The sequence below is a fragment of the Triturus cristatus genome, chromosome 10 (genome assembly GCF_964204655.1).
Source record: "Triturus cristatus chromosome 10, aTriCri1.1, whole genome shotgun sequence".
Taxonomy (NCBI): domain Eukaryota; kingdom Metazoa; phylum Chordata; class Amphibia; order Caudata; family Salamandridae; genus Triturus; species Triturus cristatus.
In genome coordinates this window covers 1,006,166,945-1,006,192,968 of record NC_140593.1, presented here as the reverse complement: position 1 = coordinate 1,006,192,968, position 26,024 = coordinate 1,006,166,945, and the positions used below count along the sequence as shown (strand labels likewise).

General features: G+C 42.4%; 1 protein-coding gene across 1 annotated transcript in view; it reads left to right on the top strand.

Annotated features, from left to right (window-relative positions):
• The window catches only part of CACNA1H (calcium voltage-gated channel subunit alpha1 H), a 1,553,446-nt gene that overhangs the window by 1,191,309 nt on the left and 336,113 nt on the right, over positions 1–26,024 (top strand). Inside the window, exons 16-17 of the mRNA XM_085629001.1 lie at positions 392–612; positions 14,138–14,575. Coding sequence (XP_085485127.1) covers positions 392–612; positions 14,138–14,575 — 659 coding nt within the window. The remainder of the gene's footprint in view (positions 1–391; positions 613–14,137; positions 14,576–26,024) is intronic.

Genomic DNA, 26,024 nt, shown 5'->3' with positions numbered 1-26,024 from the left:
TATTTTCCTGAAATCTATTGACCTTACATAAATTACGTTTCTGTACTATGTCAAATATTATAAGGTAAAAGTAGCCTGAGGCCAGAAAACGAGATTTTATACCTGATTTAGAGTTTGACAGACAGTTACTCTGTCACAAAGAGGATAGATATTGCTACGCTTTATTACAGTGCCATAGCATACAATACTCTTGAAGTAAGGTGTACTAGATACTCTTATGTTTGTATCTGACTAACACGTCCACCAATCTCGAAACAAGTCCCTTAACTTATACTTCCCTGTCTGCATTCTCCAGAACTTAGAGAAAGGTCTTCAGTGCCTGGCACATTTTTCTGTTTGTTGCTGGATGGTAAGCATCACTATGATTAACTCGAATGTACCACTCTTGTAGAGATGAAAATGTGCTCCCTCACCGTGACCCCAAATGGACACCTGGACCCGCGACTGGACCTTCGTGTAAGCATGCCACCTCCCATCATCATGCGCACTGCAGCGACACCAATGCCCACCCCAAAGAGCTCCCCCTACATGGATTCGGTGCACACCTACGTAGACTCCAGGCGCGAGAGCAATGCATCCCTCGATCCATCCATCTGCGACCAGAAGTCCTTGGTATGTGTTCTGCTTTTACCATTTCTCATAGCTATATGTCGGTTCTTTCAATCTGTTTTAATATTTTTTTCCATACAAAATGTTTTACAGTAAAATCATCAAGACAAAACACCTAATATAACAACATGTCTATAAATGTTCTTTGAAATAATAATGACATTTGGTGAACTTGCCTTCCTAAGACATAGCATAGCAGTTTTCCATGTTTTAGGTTTAACGTTGAACCAAGGGCATAGTTTTCGTTGGTGCAGCAGGTGCTGTGGCACTGGGTACCAGTGTTCTGAGTTTCCAACTGAACCCTGATTATTGTTGTATTTCACAGTTTAAACAGCGGGCATGGAGCCCAATTTGTTCCTTGCTGTACGGACCATTATACACTGGCTACGCCACTGCATTTGGCCTCCCCCAACCATGTTTAATATATATATTTTTGGAGTTTTGTAAAGTTCTGATGTCTACTTTGTAGGGTATGAGTGAAGATGCATGAGGGTGCAGTTCCTGGTGACTACTTGACATCTTTTCTAGGATGAAATAATGACTAAGGTTGTCATCTGTTGGGCCAAGGAGGCCAAAAGATCAGGTTGGGGGGTTGGCCTGCATGGAAAGAGGTCCTATCCTACATTGGGATATTAATGATGGGAATCCTTTTTGGAGAGGCAGGTTTTTAGTTTCATTTTGCAGGTTGCCAAGTTCTGTTTTATTCTAGATTGAGTTGCCATTGTTCAAGATATCCCTTGATGGAAATTGACTTCTCATCATGGGTCTTCTGGTTAAACTAGGCCCAATGATTGGCTAAGCTATGCTGGAACTTGGGTTTCTCTTCTGGACATAGTTCATGAACAGCGAATGGGGTTACTTCGGACAGATTCCCATCAGCTCATTGAAGATGATGCAGTGGATTTGAGACATTATTCTTTTGGCCACTGATAGCCAATGCAGTTCTTTTAGACCGGGTAGGTCGAGTTCGGGACAGGTAACCAGACAACAGATAGGTCAGCATTAATTGTGTTCTCCATTTCCTAATACTGAAGAAGTGGCCACATGATCTTTACAGCAGAAGATGATCTAGTTCATACCTGAAATCCTCCCTGGCTGCTAAACCAACCATAAAGTCACCATATTTAGTTTGATAACCCAGCAATTACCCAGCACGGGGACTATTACTTTATCAGTGCTGCCATATGGGCATCCTACTGACAAGTTCCCATCCGTCAACCATCTCCCTCCTGTTTTATCATTGGTGCTCTAGTTTAACTACAGTGTGCCATTACTCGTGCCATTCCAGTAACAGCCTGCACATCAATGAACTTACTGAGGAAGTTACTCCATAACTAGAAGACATATCTAATAGGGCACCTCTACTTACTCTCCACATTTCTGGAGCCTTCCCTGGTTACTTATATCAGTCTACGTTTGGAACAGCAGTGCCATCAGGTGGTCAAATGAGAGACAACACTACTTAGCGGCAGGCCTACCAGACACTGAGGTAAAACAAAAAAGTTATAGGTAGAATGCTTGAATTAATCTTAGGCACTGTTAATTACACCTAAGACAGGATCAAGTCATATGCAAATCAGTCTTTGTCCAGCTCCAATAGGAACAGTCCAACTCAAACTGCCAGTCCAAGCCCCTTGTGAATGGGAACCCAGTCAATCCCAGGCTGAATGGGGCTTCTTCGGCCTCATCATCTAGAGCACAGCTTGAGTCCTGCGGCCCAGAGAGCATGAGACCCGTGTCTGTGCATACACGTTACACAAGCGGTGTCAGATGCAGGCAAAAAAAAACATGAAGGTAAAAGTAATGAGCAGCGGCTGAGATTAATTCAAGCAGTCCAGCCATCATGTTTTTGTTTTCTTCAGTGCAATGCCCTAGGTGTGATAGGTAAGCCCAGAGAAGCACTGCCTTTTTCTGATGTTCTGTTCTGTTAACGGGCCTGCATTGTGACACAGTAATAAACACATTTTAGCAGCGTGGAACTATCCAGGACTACACTTATTGGCAGGGCCAGACTGGGAACCGAAACCGGCCCCGGCGAACTGCTCGGTAGGAGGGAGGGGGGGTGCAGCCGAGCTGTTTGCTATGGCCGGTTTCGGCTGATTTTGTTACAGGGGGCCGATATTGAAGGCCTCCTTAACAAAAATGGCCCCCAGGGGGCCCAAAACCAGACCCCACCCTAGAGGCCCACCGGGGAAATGCCCGGGGCCCACTACGGCCAGTCCGGCCCTGCTTATGGGCCTAACGTCTAGAGCAGCTGACCTCGAATCTAGGGAACCGGGTTCGCATCTCAGCAGAGATGCTCATCATCCTGTGATTCTAGGGAAAATCACTTAATCTCCCGGTGCCTGACAAACATGAATGTGTCCATCTGTAATGTAACTGGTGCTCATGTAAAACAATCTGATACCTTCGGGCCAAGTCTGCGCTATATAAAACAACAAAAAAAAGGACAAAGAGTGAGGTGCAATTCTACAAGTGCAACCCCTGCATCAACAGTTCTGTCTTGTTGTACTATAGGTGGCTTTACATCAATAACAGGTACTTCAGCCTGAAAACAGGCACAGCGCTGAGTTTTTTCCCATTCTTTGCCACCACTGAGCGCATTGCTGTGTGGCAGTAACGGCCAAAGCAAAATACATTGTTACTGAAACCCTGCAAACTATATACCAGCACAAGCAGTGTGAAGCTCCTGCCTAAATCAGGAAATCTGGGGTTTCAGCAGGTTTGGAGCTTGGTACAGTTCACGTTTAACAAGAACAGTACAGTCATACCACTATATACCCAGATCTACCACACACCTTCCTGCAACAGAAAACAGAAAATACCCTAAAATAAATCTATAGGGCCTCATTTATGAGAAGTGACACATCGCTGCGCGAAAGCAGCGATGCGTCACTTCTCAGTGCGCCCTCCTTGCGACATGATGGATGTGTCATATTTACTGTATGACGCATCATGTCGCAAGGAGTTACAGGTACGTCAGTATTTCTGACGTACCTATGGGTGCAAAAGTGACGCATTGCTGGAGTGTGTCACAAAAGTGACGCAACTCCAGCAATGTGTCCTTTCAAAGGGCCTGCGTCAGTCTTACGCCTGCTGTGAGGCAGGCGTAAGATATTGATGCATTTGCACCCTAGAAGTAGCGCAGTGAAATCTTGTAGATTTCACTGCATCACTTCTACGAGGCTTACTTACGAGGGAACGCCCACCCTACATACATTATACCTGACGCAGGTATAATGTAGCGCAGGGGTTTACAAAGTGATGCATCTGCTTAGATGCGTCACTTTATAAATAGGGCGCAACAGGAGGCATGTTTTACGCCACCGATGCCTCACAAAAAGTGACGCAACAGAAGCGCAAAACTGTTGCAAGGCCTCATAAATAAGTCCCCATAACATTTAGGTAACTAGTTATAAGAGCCCCGAAAAGCATATGCCTCCTCTAACTGCATAATACACACACATATATATGACTGCCGCACAATAAAAGATACATAAGCACCTCCTATAGCGCCTGTCTTCACCGCTGAAACTCACCATGTATCCCACACTCATACAACAGGGGGAATTGCTTCACCCCACTGACTGCAGATGTCCACACACAAAATCACATTTGCTCTGTGATGGACACCTTGGAACGGTTACTACCGAAGGAGCTGTGATGCCATAATGGCGGGGGGGGGGGGGGGAGGGGGGGGGTTGGCTGAAAAAATGGCAGAGATGCCAGCAGCGACTCAGGGGATAAAAACAGCCTCCATTGAAAGACTTCAGTCCTGCGGGGAAAGGGCCAATAGAATAAAAGGACAGTCCGGCGCTGTTACTTTCAGATTGTCTATTATATAAATGGCAGCTAACAATAATATTTGCTATTGAGGCTAATCGTGGCCAGAGCTAGGGGTCTGTGGATGTATATGTCTGGATACAGACATTTATGCATGTCACTTCAGCATTGACTGGCAATATATTTGTTAATTTCAGAAGTGATACGAAGATGCAATGAATATGCATGAAGTCTCTTAAGGCTGCTCCAGGCCACCCCAGTGCTTACTCTGTCAATAACTCTGCCAGCCTGGCTCTCTCAAGCACCAGAAGGCCTGGAATTTAAAAAAAAATGTCTGCAGGGTCTGCGATGCTGCCTCTCTTATGCAAATCTGTACAATCACGCAATTCATTCTCAAAGGATTTTAAATTTAGGTGGCAGCAGCTTTTGAATAGTCTAGTATGGTAGATCAGTCAATAACAACGAGGATAGCCATTTATGTAGCCAACACAATTAACACTACTGCGAAAATAACACATTTTATTATCAAGCTACTCAGTTATATACATTCTCATCAACACTGGCGGATAAAATCTTGTTAGCCCTGATAAGATTTGAACCAGTGATATACAGTGTAGAAGAGAATTGTCATTTACAGCAAAGACGGTTCAAACATTGCACCACCTCTAGAGATGAATGCAAATTAGCAATGTATGATTATAAATAGGCGCACAGCTAGTCTCTAAAGTGTTTTTGTTTTATTATTAAATAGCACCTGGATTTTTCTAACTTTTATTTTGATGACATTGTGTTTTGTGCTTCATTGTTTTTCTTTTATTGATTTGATATTGTGCAGCTAAATACAACGAAAAATGTCAAGCTGCAAAGCTTTTTTCCATTAAACTATAAAACCTCTGTCATCACGCTGATCATAGAGACTTTTTCAAGCTCCTATAGTTATAAAGAACAGCGCAAGTTGACAGAGTTTAAAATCAGTTAATTGACTATATGTACGGCCTAGAGGGACTTCACCCAAGGGCAGCTCACATAGCGATATAAATTTAAGGCCCCAGAGCAAGATTCCCCTGTTTTATATGATATAGACTTGTGTAGGAACCATCGACAAGATATGCCCACAATTTTAACGAACATTGACTATAATAGGCAAAGTTCCCTAAGCAGAACTCCAGATAGGCCTCCCCCCTATTCAGCTCCAAAATACCTAAAGATGCTGTCTTGGAACATAGCTGGGCTACACCACAAACTTTCTGATCCCGCGTGGCAGACCTACGTTAATACCTTTGACCTGTGCCTGTTTCAGGAGACATGGGCGGTTGTGCCCCTACACAAACTAGGCTATAGAACCTTCCATATAGGGGCCATTCCATCGAAGAGAGGAAGACCGTCGGGTAGGTTGATCATCTGGGTAAAAATGACCTTAAACACTACCATAGAGATAGTGAACTCTGGCTCCAAGGACATATTGGGATTAAAGTTAAGACCTAAGAAGGGATCACTGACACACCTATTTAACATATACCTAAGACCGAGGGGGTGTACAAAGGTAGCACTGGGTATCAGTCAGCTTGAGGAAGTGCTTAACTCCATTAAATCACATGGAGCGGTCCTTGTTGGAGGCGATTTTAACTGCTGCTACGAACCGATGTCTGGAATTGATACGATCTTCCACAAGTAAGACGTGGCCAGGGGAATTCCTCACTTGCAACAAACAAAAAAGTGGCATGCTCTACATACGCAACTCAAATATTGCATTTTACCATTGAAAGAGGATTAAGAAATGCAATGATAATGAGTGCTTGATTACTTGTTCTAGAGGAAATGCCACCTCCCGCATTGATTATATGATGGTAAGCATAGCTCATTGGAATCAAATCCAAGATTTCAGGGTCGATAAAAGAAGTGAAAGTGATCATTTCCCATTATGTTTAGACCTAGAGGGGAGCTGGTTTGCCAAACACTCACTGAACCCAACAATTGGGAGAGAAGAGATTCGGCTTCCATCAGTAAGCAATAACCGGAGATCTGTTAAATGGCCAACAATATTAGATCAGGTCGAGCCTCTTACTCACATATATAACAACTTCTGCGATCTACTAACGGGATACGTAGAATCGAGCCCGGGAACTAAACAGTTCACCCAAATCCATCAAAAAATGTCTGAGATCATAAAAACACAGTTAACTAAAACGCAGAGGAGCACCGACAAACCAAGATCGCGACTGGAATCCTCGAATCCATTGTTTAGCAAGGAATACGCCAATGCCAAACGCAGAATCCATGCGGCTTTAAAATCTAAAACTGTAACCCGAATTAGATTGGAAAGATCTTATTATAAAATAGTAAGAATGAATGCTCTGAGGGACTGGGAGGATGCTAGTTGGAGTGAACTCATTGGAGCCGCAAAAGCCAGAGACCAATCTAAATTTTGGAAATTAGTAGCTCTGGGGAACAAAGTGAGTAAGGTGTCCACTGATCACTTTTTGGATCCTGGCACATGGTGCAAACATTTTTCCACCCTGTATGCTGCACCAGATGTATTAACTCCAAGCCCACGAGTCCTCACTGATGTGTCTTTGCTAGAAGCACACACTTTACACTTTGAATTCAGGAGGATACCAAGATAGCTATAGATAGTTTAAAGTCAGCAAAGGCTCCTGGCCCAGATAAAATTCCCGGGGACCTTCTGAAACATGCACCAGATGTTTGGGCTCCATATATGAACCAATTGTGCAAAGCAGTAGCTAGGGGAGAGCCTATCCCAGAAACCTGGAAGGGGGCTGAGATTGTCCCTATCCACAAAAAGGGCAGTAGGGATGACCCAGCAAACTACAGGCCTTTTGGCCTGATAGATATCACCCAAAAGGTGTATGCCAAACAAATTCTGGCCAAGCTAAATGCTTGGATAGAAGAGAAAGATATCCTATCACCTTGTCGGGCAGGCTTTAGACAGAGAAGAAGCATAATTGACCAAGTATTTAGACTTTTAAGTATAGCCTGGAAGTATACAAAGATAAAACATGGACACTTATATGTTGCCTTCATAGATTTGAAGGCAGCTTTTGACTCTATTCCCAGAGAGCTTTTATGTAAATCATTACGGAATCAGGGAGTCCCGGAGAAGATTCTAAATCAGATTATAAGGCTTCATGACGGTAACTTTGCTGATATTCCTTGGGGCCATGGAGGGGAGCTTACCGAGGAAATTCCAATTGAGAGAGGGGTGCGCCAGGGATGCGTCCTGGCGCCAACCCTGTTCCTATTATATGTAAATGATATGGTAGCGTACCTGCACTCAGCCCTACATGACTCTCCCAAGCAGGAGGCACACATATCTGCGCCCTCACTTTTGCAAATGACACAATACTGTTGTCACAAACACCGAGGGGCCTCCAAAATGTACTTGATAGCCTAGACAATTATTGTAAGACAAAGGGACTTGAGATAAACCCCAACAAAACCAAATACATGGCTATCAATCAACACAAAAATTTCCAGAAAATATTTGTATTGAATGGGGTGCTTTTGGAATGAGTCCCCAGCTTTGTATATCTAGGTGTTACAATAGACTCAAAACTTACATGGAACTCTCAAATGAACAAGTCAAGTACAATCTTAATGCAGAACTCTATACCTATAGTGAAGAAACAGCATTCCACTTCATCAAAGGCCATTACCCCCGCACTAGAAGTCTATAAAGCTAAAGTTCAATCAGCCACACTCTATGGATCTGAGCTATGGAGAGGAGAAAACCTCCAGCCTCTTATCACTGGGGAAAACAAAATCATTAGAACGCTTACACGTTTGCCCCAAAACACCCCGATGTTCCCTCTTACACATGATATTGGGATAAAAAGACTAGGGCACCTAGCCGTATGGAGACTATTGGCCTATTGGATCAGAATATTGGCAATTGAGGAATTAGAGATTTACAGGCAGACTTTAAGGGAGTTATTGCATTTGGACGAATTTGTCACTTTTCCCTGGTTGGCCCACATCTGTAAATGGCTCACCGATTTGGGTTTGAGGCGCTATTGGGTAACCCCGAACTTGCTGACATCGGATTCAAAGAGAGAGATCAGGTCCATATATTGGGAATTTATAATGCACAAAGTCACTTTAAATCCTGAGTTGGGAAAATTGACTATTCAATTCCTGTCTTTTAAATTGACCCCAAGCTTTGAGCCCTTTCTAGACGAGATTCAACCGCAATTGGCAAAGTCACTCTATATGAAATTTAGGTATGATATACTACAAGTCAGTGCTTTTACAGCTAAATGGTTAAATTCACGGGTGACTGCTAATGATTCTAAATGTTCACTGTGTACATTAGGTGCCAATGAGGACATTGCACATGTCCTGTTCTTCTGCGCAGTGTACGCGACCCCCAGATGCAAGTGGATTAAGCCACTGTGCAGAAGTCTGAATATCAGGTGCTATTTAGAGTTGCTCAGAATATTAAAATCTGACAATCGCCAACTTATTGTATTTGGTGTCAGCAAATTTCTGTTGGCTGTCAGTCACATAAGAAATAGGAATGGGCTTAAATTTTAAAAGTAATGTAAATATTGATTTTTAGAATTGTATATGTTTTTTACCTTTTTATGGTCCTAGATTGAATCATCTGACAATTTTAGCAGTAACGGAGCCTAAATCGGTGCTGCGTGCGATAATTGAATAAGTAATCTTTGCACTGTATTGGCAAGAACTGTAATCAAACTATGTGCAATTGGGGCGAAGAGCAAAAGTATAAAGATTTAAATTGTATATATGTCTTGTATTTTAGCTCCCTGATGTTATCATAGCCCCCTTTTAGATACATGTTTTACGCTTGCATTAGAGGAATGAAATCTGCAATTTGGACAAAGATCTGTTTTGTATGCTTTGATGATTCTTTGAATCGAATAAAGATTTTTGATGATGATGATGAGACAGCCTTGCACGCGATGCAATGTAAGATGGCCGCCTGATGACAGACCTGATCAGGCAATCCGCGTGTCAGCGTAGGTTGGCTGCTCCTTGAGCTGCCTCGGTGTTTGGTGATAAAGTGTGTGCTCAGCCTGTAGAATGTGGTGCTAGATAGTGTTCCAAATTCCATGTGCCCTGCAGTTGTGGCAGTTGGTGTCTGGCACGGCAGAGGAAGGGTGATTGCTTGTAGTGGTTCATAGAATTCTTAGCTGAAAGGTTGGGAGGAAGGAGAAACTTTTCATCAAGGTCTGTTGGTGAGAGTCCCATCAGGAATACGAAGACACTGACACTACACCCCAGAGATAAAACCAGGGGCACAACACACATCCCTCCACTCCACGTACTCGCATTAAGTGGCAAGTCCAAGACCCTGATATGGACCTCCATGACGATAGCTCACAACTGATATTTATCTGTCAGGGGTACAACAGCACGGAAAACTCTTGGCCATCTATGAATAGCAGCAAGAAATACACAATGGCCTAATAGGGACAAACTACCCCAGGAGAAGACGGCACAGTTAAACCATGGCTATGAACAAGCAAACCCCGGTTGCACAGAATTACACAGGACCTAATCATCTATAGGAGCAACGTTCATTAATAGGCTTTGAATTGCAAACATCACTGAGGATTTATTGAACACGATGGTCGTTGCAGCACCCCACTCAAATTATATATGATATATAATATATCTATATATCTAGATCTATATACATATATGGATGGATGTATTGTGGACATAGAGATGTCCTTTTCTGAAACTTTCAACTTCACACAAGCCTTATGGAGGTCACAGGGAGAGTGACGTTTCAAGTTATAAGGCCAGTTTTAGGACTGACATCACCATCTTTTAATATACAATATATCATGTTTAATACAGCCGTAACGCCAATGAGAAAATGTGTGATTCATAGAGAAAAATATAAAAAAAATCTTTTTAGTGCTTTACACTCAAAAAAGAAACAAGACACAAAATAAGGAAATGCAAAGTATGAATTGCAGTGTGCTGAAGTTGGGAAATCCATAAAAAATCAAAAACAATATGATCTGATGGTATATCAAAGTATATGATGTATTAGTTTTATAAATTGTGTGCTTTTTAAATAACTCCATAGTGTTTTTCAGCTTAAAGTTAGTATCAAACCTAGGAGAGCTGCTTTCGAACCTAGATGGTAAATACCCAGATTTTTCATGTGTTTGCGTAAGGTATGTTGTCGTTACTCACCCTGGTGGTGAATGGCAGGCAGTGTGAGTGATCACACCAATAATGATTTGAACCCTTGCTTCTCTCAAGCCGAGGGCGATGCAGTTGTAAGGAGATGCAGTTCATTGGTTCCAAGTGGGAACCTATTTTTTAGCAATGCAGAGCATTCACTTTGAAAAAATACCTTTAGCACAACAAGGAAACACAAGGAGATGATGGACGGAGCACTGAAACCTTTCAGACACTCACCCCCAGTCACAGATTTGGGTTGAATCCATCATTCTTTAGCTCACTTTGCCACCGCAGTTCGGACAGACCTATATGCAAATCGGTCTTGACCCTGTACCTCATGGGAACAGTCCAACCCGAACTGCCAATTCTTGTCTTCCCTGGACCGGATACAAGCATCCGGGGCCCGGTTTCGGGGGAACACCCCTCATCAGCCAGGCTAGCTTGAGGATAGTGGCAGAGTGAGTAAGGGACCCCGCCAATTTAGGGTAAACAAAGCAAACACAAGAAGATGATGAACAGAGCGCTGAAACTTTTCAGACACTCACCGCCAGTCACAGATCTGGGTTGAATTTATTATAATTCCTTAGCTCACTTCTCCACCCGAGTTCAGACACAGGTATATACAAATCAGTCTTGACCTTGTGCTTCATGGGAACACTCCAGCCTGAAATGCCAAGCCACGGTTTTGTGGTAACACCCCTCATCAGCCAGGCTAGCCTGAATACAGTTGCAAAGTGAGCAAGGGACTCACATCTGGGCATACCCTGCCAACTTAGGGCAAACAAAACAAACACAAGGACATGATGGACGGAGCGCTGAAACTTTTCAGACACTCACCCCCAGTCACACATCTGGGTTGAATCCATCATCATTCTTTAGCTCACTTCGCCACCCAGTTCAGACACAGCTATATGCAAATCAGTCTTTACCCTGTGCCTCATGGGAACAGTCCAGCCTGAACTGCCAAACCATGTCTTCCCTGGACCGGAAACAAAAATACTGGGACCAGTTTTGGGGTAACACCTCTCATCAGCCAGGCTAGCTTGAATACAGTGGCAAAGTGAGCAAGGGACCCACGTCTGGGCATACCCTGTCAACTTAGGGCAAACAAAGCAAAGACAAGGAGATGATGGACGGCGCACTGAGACTTTTCAGACACTCACCCCCAGTCACAGATCTGGGTTGAATAAATCATCATTCTGTTGCTCAATTCGCCACACCAGTTCAGACACAGCTATATGCAAATCAGTCTTGACCCTGTGCTTCATGGGAACAATCTAGCCCGAACTGCCAAGCCATGTCTTTCCTGGACTGGAAACAAGCATCCTGGGACCTGTTTTGGGGTAACACCCCTCATCAGCCAGGCTAGCTTGAATACAGTGGCAAAGTGAACAAGGGATCCATGTCTGGGCATACCCTGCCAACTTAGGGCAAACAAAGCAAACACAAGGAGATGCAGGACGGAGCGCTGAAACTTTTCAGACACTCACCCCCAGTCACAGATCTGGGTTGAATCCATCATCCTTCTTTAGCTCACTTTGGCACCTCAGTTCAGATACAGCTATATGCAAATCAGTCCTTACCCTGTGCCTCGTGGGAACAGTCCAGCCCGAACTGCCAAGCCATGTCTTCCCTGGACCAAAAACAAGCATCCTGGGACTGGTTTCGGGGTAACACCCCTCATCAGCCAGGCTAGCTTGAATACAGTGGCAAAGTGAGCAAGGGATCCATGTCTGGGCATACCCCGCCAACTTAGGGCAAACAAAGCAAACACAAGGAGATGATGGACGGAGCGCTGAAACGTTTCAGACACTCACCCCCCAGTTACAGATCCGGGTTCAATCCATCATCATTCTTTAGCTCACTTCGTCACCCCAGTTCAGACACTGTTATATGCAAATCAGTCCTGACCCTGTGCCTCATGGGAACAGTCCAGCCCGAACTGCCAAGCCATGTCTTCCCTGGACTGGAAACAAGCATTCTGGGACCAGTTTCGGGGTAACACCCCTCATCAGCCAGGCTTGCTTGAATACAGTAGCAAAGTGGCGAAGTGGCAGTTCGGGTTGGACTGTTCCCATGAGGCACAGGGTCAAGACTGATTTGCATATAGCTGAGTCTGAACTGAGGTGGAAATGTGAGCTAAAGAAAGATGATGGATTCAGCCCGGATCTTGCAGGGTGGGCTCATCTTGTTGCATGGGAAGGACAAATACAAGAAAATTAAGGAAAGCCATGGAATAAGAAGCAAGTGAATAGGACTGTAAGGAAGCCAGCCAATCATGTGCAGTGATACTGTACACAATAGGTATTTCAATATCAGGCAGCTAAAGCTGTCTGTGGCAAAGACCTAAAAAGTATTCCCAAAAGAGTCATGATAAATTGCTTGCACCTTCCTACAGTGCCAGGATTGGTCAAGTGCCTGGCCTACCACATAGACAGTGCTGGGAGTCTGTGGCTTTCCTCCAATCTGACTGTGCAACACATCTGGGTTGGAGAAATAGAAGTGCGCACGTCTGTTTGGCCGGCCTAAGATGGCCGGCTGAACTTGACATTCACACTTCTAAGTGCCCACCACTTCTACCTGTCATGGCCCGGCCCCACCCAGAGCCAGTCGCAGCAAAATAAAATAATATTGTTTAAATGTCATTTTATTTTTCTGACTAGTGGGGCGACGCTCCACCGCCATTAGATAGGAGCCACCCCTGCTCTTCTGTGTCTTACTCATCCGAAGCCACCCCTGCTCTTCTGTGTCCCATTCATCCTCATCTCCTTCCTCCCTCCCGGTTCCTTTCCCCTCCTATTTCCTTGTACACTTTGCTCATCCTTATTTCCTTTCTCTCTCTTGCTGAGCCTTATTTTCGTTTGCCATTTTGGCGCCATTTTCTGCCCTCCTCGATGTTCTTTCACCCTTTCCTTTCTCCCTTTCCTTTTCTCTCTCTTCTCCTCATTCCTCTGTACCTCTCCTCTGAAAAAAAAAAAACACAGACAAACTCCTGGCATGCACCGAGAAAAATCAGAACAGGCAGCCTCTGAAATATCACCCGCTGTCGCAGTGCATCATGGGCCCACTACCTCCTCTGGGTCCCTGTGCATTGCATTGGCTGCATGAACAGTACCTACGCCCCTGATGACGGCAGCGAGCTCATCACTCTGATAAAAGGACCGAGGGCCTTGGGTTTAAAAACATTTTCAAGCTACTGGGTTGATCAAGTATTCAGAAAAATATGACATTGACTCCTAATAGACACGAATGTCAAGTGTGCCTGATACTGAGCACTGGTTACATGATGTACTGTCTTAAAAAGATGCATTTGGTGTATAATCCACGTCAGTGTTGCTAATCGAGTCTGAGCCATTTTATTGACCTTACCTTAGCTCTTAAAAAAAGAATCAAATGGAAAAATCGAAATAAATGTTACATTTGTCATAATACTATTTGAATTTTTTGTTTCATGCTATTTGATACATTTTCAGAAGAATTGAAAATTAGAAATGTTGTGAACTCTTTTAGTAAAGGGACTAACCTGAGTGGTGTCTCTTCTTTCTACCTGTGTATTCTCCAGTCCAGTCTCCGTAGCTCGCCATGTCCACCCTGGGGCACCTATAGTAACTGGGGGAGTCGCCGCTCAAGTTGGAACAGCCTTGGAAGAGCTCCCAGCATCAAGAAGAAGAACCAATCAGGGGAGAGGGAGTCGCTGCTCTCAGGGGAAGGTAAAGGAAGCACCGATGATGATTCTGATGATTGTAAGACAAGCACGCGGAGCCGGATTTCCTTGCTCCGGCGGGCAGAGTCGCTGGACACCCGTGCATCTATGGAAATGCCTGAGCTTCTCCAAGTGCCCTCATTGCGCCACTCCTTCAGCATTGGACCAATGGCAGCCATGTTGCCATCAGAGTACCCAGACTGCAATGGCAAAATAGTGCACGTGCCCAGCGATCTTTTCATGCGCATCGACAACCATAAGGAGGAGCCGATCGACTACGATGATGACATGGATGATGTAAGTTGAGTCTGCTGTGGGGACATATTTGTAACAATTCTATAGAGATGGATGCAATGTTTATGTTTTTCTGGGAAAGGGCTGTGTTGTGTTGAGTAGTTGTTTGCTTTTCTTGCTCCTCTTTGTTATTTTACCTATACTTAATCTGGATGAAAATTTTATCTGAGTGAAATCACAAGTAGGGAGTCGTATGTATGCATGGTAAAAATATTAGTGCTGTCAGTTTTTTTTTATTCCAAATTTTTATTGGGATATTTTTATAAACAGTGCTGACAGTTTTTAAATCAAAGTTTTGTATATGTTTATTAACCTTTTACAAGTTAATAGATGATCTCAACCTGCGAGCAAAAGGTAGAGTTGCCATGTCCAAAAGGGGGAGTTCCGTCTATCAACAAATCTTGATCAGTCCAAGGCTGTGCTGTCTTGCAAACCATAGTATATAAAGGTAAAGCCATATGTATTGGAAAGGAAAATAATCAAAATAATCTGGTGGGTTCCAGGTGGCAATACCTGTAAGTACTGATAGGAAGTCCTACCACTGGTTCCAAGATGCTGGTCAAATGTGTGCAAAGGAGGGCAGCAGATGCTACCAGACCTATTCAGCTGGAGGGATGTTACAATCATTGGAGATTTAAATTCATACTCTGCAGGGGTGCAGAACAGGCCCTTACAGCAGAGCACAGGATCAAAAGCCCTGAATCAAAACATCCTGCTGGTGGAACACCAACTGAGTCCTGACCGCAGATCCAAAAACAGTGAAACCTACAAAAATGACCTTTGGCACTATACAGTGGCTGCAAGACTCCATGTTGGTGCTTAACATAACACCTTAAAAAATAGAAGAACCAAAATTTGATTGGCCATGCCACCTCATCCACTTGTGCAATGAAGTTGCTCACCGTACCCTGAAGCACAGCGTCATTTACACTCCAAGGTCTAAATTCGAATTATTGGACGGCATTTGCAGGATATGACTTCCCTGATTTGGGGCTGGTCAGGCTGCAGATGATGCTTAGGCCAATCATTTGGCAACATAGGTTTTTTGAGAAGCGGGTTAACAATCCCAACATTAGGTATAGCAAGGATGAACCCCTGAATAAAAAAGATAAATTGACCTCTCAGTAGCGAAGTGAAGTTCAAACGTTGTTAAGCCAATCCAGAAGTCTCTGGTTCGCTATATAGAGATTCCAGACAGTATATCCTCTTTATTTTATTTTTTACTAAATTTGTAAATTGTTTCCACTTAATCATGTTGAGTCCCATTTGTTACTTTTCATTTTGATATCTCTGCAATGCAATCCAGTTCCACAATGGTAACAGCATACCATTTAGACACAGTAGCAGAATCCTAGAGAGCTCCAGCTGTTCCTACAGTGTCACGACTGTTAGAAACAGGCTTATGGGATCGCAGAGGATCTTCAAATATAGAATTAGAAGCAGGTCAGCATGAACTGTCCCTCGGATTGCTCCTATCATAGAAGCTCCTAGCACAGAAATAATAAAAAGCTACTTCCATGTCTGCGCAGGGATTCTATACCTGTACATGCACCTTTTGGGCTGGAGAGGTAGTCAGCCAGTGCTAAATTTGAGCCAGTGATTGCTGGTGGGGGGGCACCGGCACTCATTTTTAGGGACCGGCACCTACTTTTTCTCATCAGACATTGCCCAAGTGCAAGATAGGGAAGCACAGACAAACGGGAAAGAAGGAGGAAAAGACAGACGAATAAACCGTCATGAAGGGGGGAAGCAGGAACCTGAAAAAAGTGAGATAAAGGTGCAGATAATGTAATGTAATCGATTAAAGAGGAATGTGTGTAACACAGAGGGCCACTCACCTTTTAGGGGTCCTCAAACCCTTCAGGGGGGCCCCATTCCACCCAAGGCCAATGAAAATCTGTGAGATATGGGGGGCTCGGGGGCCCTTTTTGCATTCTGCAAGGGACCCCATCATTTTACAGTATGCAGGGGCGTATCACAGGCCCCCGCATCCCCCCCCCCGCGGTTCGGGGGGGCCCCGGCTGCAAGGGGCCCCCTCAGAACAGTAATCAGGTCTGAGCGCTCCGGATAAAATCTGGAGCGGTGGCCCCTCCCTGTACATTGAAGCGGGCCCCTTAAACTTTTGTTACACCACTGACAGTATGCCTCTGCCTGAGTGGTTTCATAGCGCCGGCTGCGGGCTTCTGAGCAGCTCTTTAGGCACCGCCACTAATTATTTGACAAATTAAGCACTGTAGTCAGCCACAATGACCCTGTCCTCTGGTAGAACTAAAGTGGCATCAGAGGTTTATCCTTTCCTTTGATGTGTAGTAGACACATTATTGACAGCAGAGACATGACAAAGCGTTGGCATCCTCACTCATTGATGTACGGTACATGTGCATCCTCTCCTGCAGAGCCACTGCCAGAGGCTAGTCAATGGTAATGAATGCAGTAAACTAAATCCAATTTAAAGCCAGTGTTTGATGTCCAAGCTTCTAAATGCCGACTGCTGCTGACCGCTGAGAAGTGACCCCCAGCTCATTTAGCTGTAATGACTCCACTCTACTGCTTCCCAGCGTAACCCGGCTGTTAAAATCAGGTTAATCAAAAGAGATATCAAGGTCACACATGGGACTGCATTACTCTTTCCCCACTAGTCCCAGAGCTGCTAAGCCGCCTCCTTTCCTAAGAGATGGCTCAGTGAGTTAACAAACTGCCACCGACATCAATCAATCAATCAATCAATCAATCAATCAAGCATTTGTAAAGCGCGCTATATACCCTTGAGGGTCTCAAGGCGCTCAAGGCATCTGCTGTGATCTACCCATAATACATTTGAATCCCAGCAAGGCCAACTCAGCCTTCCATCCTTCTGAGGTCTGTAAAAAGAGAACCATTAAATTGAGTAATAATAGCACCTATTATTTTCAGTGCCTAAAAACAGGTGAAATGTAGTAGGAAGCACTATATTCAAATAGCTGATTATTATTATTATTATTACCATTATTATTACCTATAAATGCACCAGAGTCCCACATGGGACCATATTATACCCATTAAAGTCCAATTCCTGCATTATCCCCACCCCCTTTCCCCTAGGTACAGGCTGATCCTTGTCCTTGCCCTCTGCTTTCGTCACATTTTATGTATAGGGCCTGGTAAATAGAAGCTCCTTCAGGGAGGGATAGTCTAAACCTCAGGTCTCCTTCTCTCTGGCCTTTCTCATGGACTATCATAAGCAGCCAAAAATCACCAGGAGATGCTTAAATGTGGCTAATTTCCCTCTCCACCCACCGTAGCAAAGATCACAGATTGTAGAATAAGTATCATACTCTTGAAACCCAAAAGAGGGTTACTTCAAGAATGGACATTTTCGAATTGACATAATGACATGTTATGTTGTGTTAAGTTATGTTATGTTAGGTTTGTTGTGTTGTTATGTTATATGTCATGTTATGTTTGTTGTTATGTTCTGTTATGTTACGTTATATTAAGTTATGTTATGTTATGGTGCCATTTTTAATTTTTCTTTCATACTTAACACCACCTGGTAGCCTGGTCACGCAAACTTTAGCAGTCACACGACTCATCAATCACCAATTTTGCATTTATTCTCAACCCTAAAAGCCCTGTATGCTTCAATGATTTTGTTCTAGAAATAAATTATTCTTCCTCACTTGGGATCACTAGATCCTAGTGGGTTTTCTCCCTTACCCTACAGTATTAACAGCAACTAACTAATAGAAGGGCAGTGTGCTGTGAACTGGTGTAAGAGTCTAATAGCCCTGTGTTCTCTATAGGTCCTCTTAGATAAATGCCCATGTTTTCATTCCTTTGAGGAAACTGCAGGTCAGCACTTGTGTTTGTTCAAAGTTCAGTGCAGACCCATCCTCCAGGGTCCCACCTGTGCCCGTACTGCATTTGTGGCTATATGGTGGTATAAGCCATTTTGGGGTTTCAAAGCCTCCGATTCGCAAAAGCATAGGGTTTGCAACCACAAAGCAGGTTTTTGTTATGTATTAAACCCATTTTTTGATTATGTAACATGCTACTGAATCATAAAATGGAGAAACATAATTTACCACGCAGTCTGAACCACGCAGTGCCTTTACAACATGGGCACTACAGTGACTGCGACGTTACCACACGATCCTTTAGCGTGCAAGTTGTTACAACAACTTGCTTTAGGGAACGTGGTGTTGGACTGGTGTTGGATTTTAAGTCTAACACCTTCCCTACTGATACAAGAGTTGGAGTAGTTAACTATATTAGTCCAAAGTTCAGTGCTTCCACAAGGCAAGTTGTTGTAACGAGATGCGTAGTAAAGGAACAAGCGGTAACGATGCAGTCGTTGTTCAGACTGCGTTGTTAAGGCGCACGTGGTTCAGACATGCGTGGCTTGTCATACACCCCATAAAATGGATTTTGGAACCCATAATGAATCGCTATTTGGAAAGGGAGTATGAAAGGGAGTATTTAGGGCATCCCTTCCAAATAGCGATTGTTAAGGTATGTATCAATGTTTTGTGACTGAAATCTGGTGGAAATTTTTACCAAAAGCCCAAAGGAGGTGTTAAACTATTCACAAATGTGAAGGGGTCGGCTTGGGACTCTCTTCTCCTTCCTGAATGTTAAAAAAATGTTTGTTGGGGAGTAGGCAATTCTCAAACAAACAAAAAAACATTTTCATTCTAATTGAACTGTTTCATTTGAGGACTTTATTTAAAATGCGATCACAGATCTGGTAGTATGGTGAGCCCAGTAGGCCACCATCCCTATGGTGACATCCTATCATATTGAGTCGCAAATTATGACTTACCTCATACATATTTGATGAGGTAGGTCAGATTGAGACCCTCTACTATTCGGAATTCTGTGAGCCAATCTATAAGTACATCGGTCCATCAGGCGCTAAGTGCATTCCTTTAATCAAGTCTTTTCCAGTCCTCTTTGTAGCTGTAGACACAGTTCTTGATCAGGATCTCATGGACAAACTGCCCTGCCGGTGGCTTGAGCCAAACCTAAGGTTCTCTTAATTAGCCTTTTTGTTCCCTGGGTTCCGTCGGTTCTCAAAAAAGCAGAATTGTATTGGGTCAAAATCCAGCCTTTCTCAATAATGTTTAGGATGTAGCTTTCAAATTATGACCCACTACAATTGGAGCAAATCACAGGGAAGGTGGCCTGCTTGGGTCATATGTAAAAAATAATTTAATGAAGCAATTGTTTTTTAAATGAACCCCTTTTTCTTTAAAGGAAACAGGCCTGCATTGAAAAAGAAAAGTTTACGATTTTTTTGTTTGTTTAATAGTTGACAGAGGTCCTCTGAACCACTGCCTGCTCTTCAACAAACTTTTTTCACAAGCTGAAAGTAGTTCCAATGGGACACCTTCCCTTTTGCGAATGCATTACCATCTCCTTTGAAGTGTTTGTTAAATATAACCATTTTGCAAGAGGATTTCAGCCCAAAAACATTAATACACAAGATTCCGATTCAGATGCCAAATCTGTATCCATTTGAAATCTTATTTTAGGATTCCGAAATTTTTTGATGACACTTAAAATGGGCTTAGTAGGTAAGAAGAAGCATTTTAACATATTTTGTATATCTGGCCCTCAGTTTGTAAAATAATGTAGTGGTCACAAAAATACAGGGCGCCAATTGCAGTTTTTCATATATGTGGCACTAGATGACTAAGTTCTAGCTTGGTTTATACGGTACTGAATGTGCCAAGAAATTCGAGGCTGAGTCTGCAAACATTCCAACAAAAATTAAGATAAAACAATTAGTTTTGACACAAACAATTAAATGAGCAATCAAATAATCTAAATTACACTCATAATTTTTGTGTTTTTAGTGGTTTAAGAACATTGTCAGATTGCTCTTAACTTCTAAATCGGGCAAACGTCATTTATAATTAATCTGCTAACTGAAGCGAGATGCTCAGTGCTACAGCTTTTTTTTATTACACATCTGCTTGCCAACTGCTGCATAGTAACCCGCTTAGACTGTAAATACATTCTTCCGATGGTGCCAGATTATAAACAGTCTTTTAGCATGCAGCGTTCCCGACTACATTAGCCACAGAGGAAACTGAGAGCTATTTTCTCGAAAACGCAATCCTTGCCTAAGAGGAAAGGTTGTTTATGTCTCTCTGGTTGCTTTGCTATTGCAACCAGCTACACAAGCAGTACGAAATATTCAAAAATCGTATTTGGTTAATATCAGCTCACCCGGAAGAAGTGTGTCACTGATGGGCACAGTGGCGGCTTCTAATGAGTAAAACTGAGGGTTGTTTGGAAAAAACAATAAAAATTCACTTACCTGCCACAGCCTCTCTCCTTTGTCCAGTTGCACTGAAGCTCTGGAAGCACACAGGCTCCCAGAATCTCCTAGCCAATCACAACGTTGCTGTCACCAGCATGACAGTTACATCGTGATTGGTCTGGGCGCCCTTGTTCGGCGCTCAGACAGGGACAGGAAGTCTGTGCATGTTCTCCACCCAGTCTGTGCTTTACAGCTGGGTGGAGAACATGTTAAGTGCACATGGCTCTTTGGCCAAATGGTCATGCGCATTTAAGTGTCCACCTCTCCTTCCCCTGCTTCTGTGACAGCCAAGCCCCTCCCCGCACCTAAAGTAAAACAACTCCGTGCCAGTATGGAAAAATAAAAAGATAATAACATTGTATTATGCTCAAAAAGCAGTGGGGTGACACTCCTCCGCCTTTGCGGGGGAGCCGCTGCTGGATGGGCACAATGTTTGTGACGTACTGCGTTAACATGGTGAGGGTGCATAGTAGGCACAGGGCTGCCTCTAGGGTTGTAGCAATCAATGGTACAGCAGGTGCAGTGGCATCGGGGACTAGGAGTCAAGAAGGCTGCATATACCCTGATAAAAATTTCATTTTGGCACTCAACCCGAAGCATAAGGCTTCTTTCATAGGGCACACAGTACCCTTGCCACATCAGTGGCCGACATGCTGTACCACCCAGGTCCCTGTGCCCTGTTTGATTAGGAAAAGGGAGCCATACTGGACAGAGAGACACACACATATGCTCCCTTAGCTGCCATCTGTGTGCAAACCTTCCTAATCCTCCTGGGGTGCAGGACTGGATGCAGTGAGTAATATCACACTCCAAAAGCTGCCAGTTATTCTCAATACACTGGGGGCCCTTGTCACCCATCCTAATACTACCACATCTGGAAGCAATATTACTAATCCCACTGGCAGGTGGAAGAAGCATCATTGTTGTCCCCTGCAGGCTGGGGGCGAATTGTTGTTTGCAGGACAACTGCAAAAAACGGTTTGTACCTATCCACTTAGACACAATAAGTAATTAGCCGAAATGTGGTGTAATTGGAGTGGTCACTTTTCCTTGCTATAAAGAATTATCATATAAGTTGTAGAAGTACTAACCAATTAGGGGCCTCATTAGGAGTGCCCTTATAATTGTATTGGCGCCCTTAACTTGAGTAACCACCTCATCAGAATTAATTGGCCTACAGTAATTCCTCCAATCTGTGGAGCTAAACTTAGGTGGAGTCCCGAGGTGAAATATAGAGAAAATATGAGAAATTACCATGACGATTTAGAATATAATCATAAATTCTCCTGTTTTCCTCATTTCTCAGAAGACCATCAGGGCCCCACATTGTAATTCTTGGTAACTGTTACCACTGATTTATGGATTCCACTTTGATAAGTAACTCTGGGGGACAGAGCTGTCTGGTGCCTTAACAGCAGTGCTTAATTTCAGCATTTTAACTTTAATTTCAATTTCAATTCAATTTCATTTAACTTGAAAAAGGTGGTCCACCAGATGGTATACTCAGAAACAAGCCATTCTAATGGCAACAATTCTCCCCCTTCAAGGTTTTGGCCCTCTATGTTCAGAATAGAATTGTGCCACTATCTAACAAAAGGATCTTTGAGAAATTCAGAAAAGATGGATTAAACCAAAGATAAGTGTACTTAATATTTTGATATAAAGCTACTCTTTTTGTGCAGGACCACCAAAGTTGCATGTAGGCAGCAAGATTGTACAACAAGGTAATGGATGGAATGCTTTAATTAATCTTAGCCACTGGGCCATCACTGTGCCACTGGAACCAAGCTGTACCCGGCTGATGAGCCCATAACTAGAGCAAAACTAGTCCTGGATTGCTTGTGTTCTGGTTGAGGGAAGACCTGGCTTAGGAGTTCAGGCTGGAGGAGGGTCAAGACTGATTTGCATATAGCTGGGTCCAAACTGATGTGGCATGGTGTGTAAAATAATTTTTGACTGGGATGTGGTTTGGGTAATTACAAGAGGCTGAGATTGATTCAAGCATTCCATCCATCAATTTTTTTTGTGTACTTCAGTAGGCGGCAAGAGTCTTCAATTTGTTTAAAAAAGAAGGTTCTGAAAATGCATTTCAAGTCAACAGATCCCAATGAAGGCCATGCAATTAATTTTCTTTTTTTAATTAATACATTTTTAAAATATTTTTTTTATTTACTTTAGGTGTAGTCTTTGTGCTAGTAGTGTTATTATTTGCCTCCCATTGATGTTTATGTGATTATATTGCAGTGCCTGTGAGTAGCCACATAGCTACTCAGAGGTACTGCAATGTGGTGTGTGACATTCTCCAAGACTTGGCTGAAGCAGTTTTGAACCTGTTTATGCTATAGTAGTACAGGAGTGTATGTGGGTGAATTGCAATTGATTTAGTTTTTTGCAGTACGCCTAACTTACTCTTGGAATTCAAGAGTACTCCAAGAGTAAATCTTTGAATTGAACGCTCTTTGATTTGTGCCCAAGGTGTAGGACAGGCATAGGGTGTACCCTCTGTCTGCACCATAATGATTTGTATTTAACAGTACATGAATTAATACTCATTGAGTGCTACCGCATGCATGCAAAAATGCCTTTATGCATAGGTCCCTCTATGATTAGACTATGGCACAACCAAGGAAACTTAAAATGTGGATACCCCCACCTCCTTATACTAACTGCATTAGGAATGGAAATTCAGACAGTTAGCCTGGCTTGTCATGCCCTTCATGAATACACTGAAGCTTCTTTGAAAGTTTAGTAGAGTGTATGAAATACAATGAAAATTATGTTAGTCAAGGCCTTTTCAAATGTAACAGGTTGGTGTTGCGAGAAGGCTTTATAGTGGACTAGGCATTTTGTGATTAATGATATTGGTGGAGATTGGAGAAAGAAATAAAAACCATACAAAATGTTGTGGTTTTAGTTTGCTTCACTAAAGAGTTCCAAGAAGTAGTGGCAAAAACATGTTTGGTAAGGACTTTACCTAACTGTTTACACATTCATAACTTCCTCAACCACTTCTTCTTCTGATTATTATGATGATGATTATTCATTCATCAACATCGTGATATTGATAATATTACTAGCCATAGTATTGCATTATTATTTATCTAACAAATAGATTTGTACAGTGCCATCCATGGTATCTGTACGGACTATCGAGCTGTTAATATAGGGAGACACAAATATTGAGAGAAAAAATTGTGATACAAAAATATTGTGATGCAGAAATGTTGTTGTGGAGAATATCGTTTTTCAGGTAAGTAATATTGTTGTTAAGGATATTGTTGTAAATATCATTTTCAATAATATAGTCATAAAGAATATCGTTTTTTAATTACTTTAATGTGTTTTAGTTTATATATTAATTTTATGGGTTAGTATTGTTTGTATAATTATTATTTCCTTAATACATTTTGTATTTTTAAGTGATTTAGAACTTTTACTCTAATTTTTATAGTAATTTATAATATTGTAGGGGGTTGTTGTGTTTGTGGGAAGGTAATCAAGTACTTATTAATTAATAACTAATTAATGTATTTTTAAATTATTGAATTGATTATTATTTATGTACATTATATAATACTTATTTCATTTATATTTTAGTTGTGGGTTGCTAGGATTTGAGGAAGATAGGGTGAGAAATTAAATAATGAATAATAGTTAATGTATATTCAAATGTTTAATTTATTAATAATTATATAATTGTGTAATAACTATACATTTTATTTAAAGTTTAGGTGTGGGCTGCTGGATTTGTAGGGTGGGAAGTTATTGAAGGAATAATTAATTAACAATTAACCAGTAATTGTTAATTATGTAATTGATTATCAATTATCTAAATTGTGCTATACCTATTTATTTTCATTATATTTTAGGTGTGGATTGCAAGGTTTATAGGGGTATAGGGTGGAAAGTAAATTAATAACTAAATAACCGTTATTTTTAAATTTAAAATTAATTATTGTTTATGAATTCTATAAATTGTATAATTGTTGTTTAGTTTTTAAAATGTTATATATATTTCATGTTAAGTAATAACGTTTATGTTTGGGGTATTATAATTTTTCTAATGTAATAGGTTTATTCAAATATGTAATTTGTTTGCAGTGAAGTATTTTACCTACTGTTGCTCAGGGCTTTATTACGAGTCTGTCTGTCCACGGACTGCCAGACCTGCGGGGTGCAGTGGTGGCTGTCTTCCTACCGTTTCATTAGAAACAGGGCCGTCGGGCCGCCTGGGGACCACCACAACATCCAGGGTATTGAGGCTGCAATATGCTTAGCGGGCCGCTGTGGCCCCACTAAGCATATTATGAGTTTCCTCAATGACACACTTTTACTGGCGGTGCGACATGCCTCACGTCATCTGTCACCCTGTGTGCATGCACACTAGTACCTGCATGGCATTGACTGCAGCAGTTCCTTTGATGTGACGTTTCCCTTGCGGTGCATAGGCACCACCCTGGGAACGCCAAAGAACTGCCCGTCAAACAGGAAAAAACTCATAATCTGACGGGTGGTTTGTACATAGGTTTGGCGGTGTGGGAGCGGGGCGGTCACACTCCCGCACCACCAAACTCATAATAAGGCCATTAGACTGGAGTGGGAATAGTAAATGTAACTATTCCAAAGTCCAGCACTTACCCCACTGTTGCACTGACTGGAGTGGAAATACTAAATGTAAACCCCCCGAAGTCCAGCGCTTTCCCTACTGTTCCACAGACTGGAGTAGGATTAGTAAAATTTGCCCCTCCGATGTCCAACGCTTTCCCTACTGTCGCACAGACAGGAGGGGGAATAGTAAATATTACCCTTCCGAAATCCAATGCTTTCCCTACTGTTCTACATACTGGAGTAGAAATAGTAAATTTACCCCTCCGAAGTCCAACAGATTTCCTACTGTTGTGCTGTTTGGAATTGTGATAAGACATTTAACCTCTCCGAGAGTTCTACAATTTTTCTTCCATTTGAATAAACTGTAGAGCTAGTAATATGTCTATTATTCCCAGACTCCAAAACATTTTCTAATTTTGGTTAAATATATTTCTTATTATTATTTTGATGTAATTTTAACTTTATAGGATTTGGTTAAATTTTATTTGTTTTTACATTGACATAATATTTTTGTAAATGTGTTATTTTTTCATTTTA